Raw genomic sequence first — 6,144 nt, 5'->3', positions numbered from 1 at the left:
ACAGCACAACCACCATGAGTGAGACAATTTTCTTTTCACAACGGATAGAAAAAAGTTTGGATAACTTTCTATCCGACTGGTGTCTCACAGAAACTCACAGAATATTTTAAAAGAATTATAACTTAAAGAAAGACTTAATTAAAATGATGTGGACATATTCACGTGTTCTCTTATTTGCAGTTTGACTTAGTATTTTTGGGAAATGTAAGAAATAAAGGTTTACCTTGCCACAGCGGTGTAAGTGTTCCTCACATCTGTCACCAGGGGAACTCTCTCTGCATTCTTCTTTTCGAACATGATTCACGTCTTGGAAAATATGAGATGTAAAGAAAAAGAAAAATACCCAAACTAAAACAAAAGCGTGCTGAAAGAAAAAAAATCTAATTAAACGTATAGGCTAAGTAATTTTTGAGAAAGTTAATCTAAACTTTTTCTTGTTATGATCTTTCGTAGGCCTCGTTGTCTGCTTTTGAGAAGTGTTTAACAGCCGTTGAACATCCTCTCAGACCATCCAGGTTGTGAACAGCTAAATATCTGATGCAGCCTTGTGACTAATATGGTTTGCACCGTGTGCAAACGCTCGGCCGCCTGCAGCAGCTGGGTGATGAGAGAGACGGTTCCAAAATTTTGGTGAGAGGCAAAAACTTTAAAGGACAAATATCTTAACAAAAGGCTGGTGAGAAAAGCACATGTCAGGCCCACAGACAGGTCATTTCATCTCCAACGTGAATTTAGCCCCCCCTCTCACAGGCCTATAGGTTAAACTTACATTTACATGAGTAATTAGTTGAATTAGTTTGCACTGCGCGGGCGGGGCATTGTGTTAGTCAGCCACGCAAATCACCAAACCCATTGGGGACCCGCCCACCTCTTTTGACCAGACGGCACTCAGTGGTTATACAACCAAACTTAGTGCCGTGCGCTCCTTCCCCCAGTATAATCACATTGGCATGAATTTCTTAATCTGTCCATGCTTGGTTCAGTGACCACTTCCTCTAAATCAATTGTCATCCCTGAACCAAAAGCTGATTTAGTCGATGGCTGATTTTTTTCTTCACTCATGGATTCATCACGGTGACTGGGAATAGAAACTCTTCCTGGCAACAACTTCAGCTCTCTGCATTGAAAACAATTATAATGGGGGGGAGTCTTAAATCATAAGAAATATCCCATCAAGTGTTTACGTGCTAAAATACACGTGGAGTAGGTTGTAAGTTATAGGCAAATCTAAAAAAAAAAAGAAGAAGAAGAATGAATGGTCCTTGCACAGTTTGATCATCTCTACAGCTCTCAAGTAGCCTGTGTTGTTTCAACGTTTCTTTCCAAGATTTACCACAAGGTGGCAACAATGGATCATCCACAATGTATGAGATTACATGGCTGCTCTTTTATTAAGTGACACATTTACACAACATGAGTTCTGAAAGCGTTCAGAAAAACAGTCAAGGAATGTTAAAGGTTCATAAGCTGCAGCGGTAAGTGAAAGTAAAAAACCAGCAGCAACTGATCATGAAGTTCAAGTTACTAATTCACGCTAAAGATACAGTTCATTCACTTGAAAGCAATTTTGACCAAATGAAAAGCTAAAACGTCACACATGTTATTCCTGTGCCAGTTAAGCCTGTATTTGGAAACACCAGCCTGTCCCTAAAGCTGGAAATCAGAGAGAATCCTCAAACACATTTAAAATTAAATGTCACTGTCTAGCCTCCTGGAGGTGTTGTGGGACCAACTAGACGAAACACTGGTGAAAGGAGGTTCCCACCTGATGACCCCAAAGACATGTTAGTTATCACTGCTCGTTAGTTATCACTGCTCATTAGTCTGTACAGCTAAATTAATAGTTATCATAGGACATGTTAAGTTTAGGGAGCTATTCACTGGGTCCATTTTCTGTAGCACAAGCTTTGTGTTTATCTTAAAAAGTAGCCCATTGTGACGCAAAATGTAATTATGATAAAAGCCCACATACATATTCAGTGGTGGAGGGACTCCAAAGCTCCTCCTGAATGTGATTGGAAAGCCTTAACTCTTAGTTTGCTCATTGGAAAAACTCTGAACATGAGACAAACTGTTTTACATTGTAACGAATAATATGTTGCAGGTTTACAAATAATAGGATGCATTATAAAGAGAGGATGTGTATCATCCTAGAGAAGCAATGTAATTATTCTCAGTGTATCCACAGGTTATTAAAATGTACGAAAAAAATACAAAAATAAATTTGTGAAAATAAATGAGATAGGATAGATTTATATTTAATAACTAATAGTGATATAATAAATATAATAATAATAATATTAAAGTGCCACAGTATGTGGTTTTATACACTGAATGCTCTCCACCTTTCCTTTCTTCCGTCACTCTGTTCTTCCACGTCTTCTGTTCTCTACTCGTTCTCCATATCTTCTCTTGCTCCCATTTTTCCTACATTCGCCCTCATCTTTTCCTGCCTCCCTCTTTTCCTCTGCACTCACTCTTCCTGCCACCTTCACTCACCCAACCCTCTGCTTCCCGCAGACCGCTCTGGCCTGACCTGCATGGACAAGATCGAGAAGTGCCAGGAAACCTACCTGCTGGCATTTGAGCACTACATCAACTACCGCAAGCACAACATTCCCCACTTCTGGCCGAAGCTCCTGATGAAGGTGACAGACCTGCGCATGATCGGGGCGTGCCACGCCAGCCGCTTCCTTCACATGAAGGTGGAGTGTCCCAATGAACTCTTCCCTCCGCTATTTCTGGAGGTCTTCGAGGACCAGGAGGTGTGAAACACAGATGCCACCAGGCAAAGGGAAGAGGAAGTTGGGGCAAACTGGGAGATGGGAAGGGCCATCATTTTTATAGGGGAAGGGTGGAGGGAGAGTCCTCTCGGCAGGAATCGGCATTTCTCTGACATCACATTTACAGTATGTGGATTAAAAACTGGAAACAACAATAACAGAAACAACACACCAGCAACAGGAGAGTCAAGCAAACAGGATTTTGTTTTTTGAACACCCTCTCCTCCACCTCTTTCTCCTCCTTTTACTTACCCCTATTTCGAAATCCGTGTGGGGGCCCTTCTGTCTGAGCATGATGTCTTATCTAGCAAGAGTTGTAGCCATTTGCCAAGACGCGCACACAGACACACACAACACATGTGCACGCACACACAAACACAAACACACACACACACACACACACACAGCCACAGCCTGTTCCACCTCAGTTCTTCAGAGCAGCACTCTTTGCAGGGGTCGGTTCCCCCCTCTCTGGTTCTTTGTAGTGGTCACAGATTTACACACGTTTTGAAGCCCGTGTCTCAGCACCTCTCAGTATTATTTCTGAATAAGTGTTTAGGCAGTAATTCAGAAAATATGGTCAACGGTGACATGTTATCACACTCACAGCAGGCACACGCAATCAGCAAACACTGCACATTGAAATTTCAGTAGATGCTTTATTATTCTGGTGTATAATGGCCGTAGTAATGCTACCAGACCTAGTTATTATCAATTTCTCAACTCAATCTGAGCCGTTACAGCTGTTTTTGGAGCTTCTTCTTCTTAGATCCCAGTGAAACCGGTGCTATATTTATATAAGGCTACTCCAGTTTTATGAAATTGTGTTGTCTACCTTTGAAAAACATGCAGACCATGGCTCCATATCTACCTTCATTTTTGTCATTGGACCGGCTCCTGTGACATACAGTACATGCACACACACTCACAGACACACACATGAGCAGACTTGCCTAGTCATTGCCCGTGCTGCTCGTGCCAGCAACCTAGCGTCTTATGAATGACAATTAAGCGCTTCTCTCTCCAAGGAGTTAGTGCATTGAGGAAAAGAAAGAAAGTAAGTAGAGAAGAGAAGGAGACACTTGGAAGCCGAGAGGAGGGAGGGGCAGAGATAGAGGGAGGAAACAAGATTTAATAGCTGGACTGTGGATTCAGAACCAGGGGTTAGAAATAAATCTCCCAAACTAGGCCTCCAAAGAGGTTTTGAATAGCAGCAACCACCAGCAGGACAGCAAAGCTCATCCAACACACACATACACTTTCTCTCTCTTGCTCCCTCTCTCTCTCTCTCTTTCTGTCTTTCCCCCTCCCTCCCTCCCTCTCTCTCTCTCTCTCTCACACACACAAACACACACACACATATACATGAACACACACAACATCACCTCAGAGTAACGTGAATGCCTCATTTTACTGTACACACTGCGCGGCAGTGTCGATATACAGCCCTAACCTGCAGGGTTTGTACCGAGTCCCCTCCTCACGGACTCAGCTCAGTGTGGCCCCTCCAGGCTTCCATACACACATGCCTTTTTTTACCATGGGCGTCACTGAGAGCAGGCAAATGCCAAGAAGGCTACCATTTACCTCAATGCGGACACACCCCCAGGCTGGGGCAGCAATACTGCCCCTGTGGTGTCAGGCACTACCTCACCTCTGTGGACACAGGGCAGCTGCCCACAGCCTACACACAGACATACACCATTCAAGTTGGCGCATGTGTAGATTAACACACAAATGTGCATAATTTTTGCGTAGGTGCACACTTGTAGTACTGGAAAGACAAAACACTCACAGCATACACACACACCCTCAGTGCTATCACTTGGTTGAAATGAAATACCACTGAAGACAGGAGGGCCAGCCATCCCCCTGGGAGGTTTCACCCACTCCAGGGAATGGTACCCATTACATTCGGGTTATCTCTTTTTGTTATATGGGACCAAGTGTCATCTTTTGAAATTTGGATTTACTTGTTTCTGTCAAAACAGAAACCGACTCAAAGAAGTGACGAAGGACAGTGTAGATGTGAAGCCCAGCTGACACCCATCTAAGCAAGTGGCAAGAGGATAGATCACATAGAGAAACTGAATAACCAGTGGTGACCACATCTGTTGAATTAGCACGCATAGAAGCGCAGTCTCTGTCTGCATCATGGTGATCTTCCACAGTACACTTATGACGGCTGCCATTGGATCTTGATAAATGTTTTCATGGGAATAAGCTTTCGTTTGTGCATGGACAGTGCATTAGACCTAAAAAGATGGGATGTTCTCAACCTAAATGATGCCTCTTCAGAGGCAACTTAACAACTCTTTTAGTCTCATGCACTTTACCAATGCTCCCCTATATAACAGTAATATATCCTGGCAAATATCTGTGGCAGATATCATAGTGTATTAGCCAAACAACCATTCAAGAATGTTGATTTGATCATAAAAGCCCACTCTGTTCATTCCAATTCTGGGGCCAAGCCGAATCTAACTGGCTTTACACCTCTTACAAGAAGAGAATGAAAGAAAAGAGACTAAGAAAATGTATTTTATATTCAATGCCAAGCAGTAGTTCATACTGGGCACTTGTACAGGATGGGTAACGTGCACCCCTTAGAAGAACCTAAGCAGATGATCGTACGCCAGGGATCGTGGGTAATCGTCACAGATGGCCAAGCCTAACTGCTTCAAACGCGTGGAGCAGTGCTGGTAGGAGAGAGGAACTGGAGCACCACTTCGGGCATGATGGCAGCGTCTGGTCTGAATCCCTTCCTCAAGCACATCACCGCTTCCAGAGATCAATCACCTGCCCTGCCCTGCCCTACCTTACTCCAGCCCACGACGGTGCCCTTTCTGGAGCCTAGCTCAGACTGAATTGCACCCCACCACCATTATAACAGCCCCCACCCAGCCAGGCTGGAGGGAGTTTTTGCACTACTGCAGCGGTCCTCTCTTTTATCCCCTTACTCCTCAAAGTTTAACCAGTGTCCGTCATTGGATTACACATTAGTTCCCCCTCCCTCACCTCAAATGGGCATCCTGACCTGCTCTGTGTAACAGAGGCTGGCAGTTGCAGTGGGCTCAGTCCCAAACCTGTCTTGTTGTCAGTATTAGACCAACAGCACATAAACCTCATCCCTTACCCAACCCAAACAGGGGCGGAGAGAGATCCCTGAGTAGAGGAGTCAGGAGGGCTGTGTAGCACTTACTCATTCTCCCTGTAGTACTCATTTTCCCATCATCCCTCCTGCAGCAGTCAGCCCAGTGACATTTCAAATTCTGAGCCCTCCTCCAAACAGCTTCCCTTTCATCGTCATTCTCTCTCCCCCTCTCCTCTTCCCTGAGCACCCTAGCTATCTTACCCCCCC

General features: G+C 44.3%; 1 protein-coding gene across 2 annotated transcripts in view; it reads left to right on the top strand.

The window, feature by feature from the left end:
• The window catches only part of LOC111655389 (thyroid hormone receptor alpha-B), a 32,094-nt gene extending 25,956 nt beyond the window's left edge, over window positions 1-6,138 (top strand). For both annotated transcript variants that reach the window (XM_023406757.2, XM_087174111.1), the window contains one exon: window positions 2,521-6,138. In XM_023406757.2, coding sequence (XP_023262525.1) covers window positions 2,521-2,771 — 251 coding nt within the window. In that variant the 3' untranslated portion in view covers window positions 2,772-6,138. The remainder of the gene's footprint in view (window positions 1-2,520) is intronic.
• The last annotated feature ends 6 nt before the right edge of the window (window positions 6,139-6,144 follow it).

This window comes from Seriola lalandi, unplaced genomic scaffold (genome assembly GCF_002814215.2).
Source record: "Seriola lalandi dorsalis isolate HSWRI2012SDOR001 ecotype SW California unplaced genomic scaffold, Sedor1 jcf7180002054317, whole genome shotgun sequence".
In the NCBI taxonomy this organism is placed as follows: Eukaryota; Metazoa; Chordata; class Actinopteri; order Carangiformes; family Carangidae; genus Seriola; species Seriola lalandi.
Note: the sequence above shows the minus strand (reverse complement) of the source record. Positions and strands in the feature narration are given on the sequence as shown.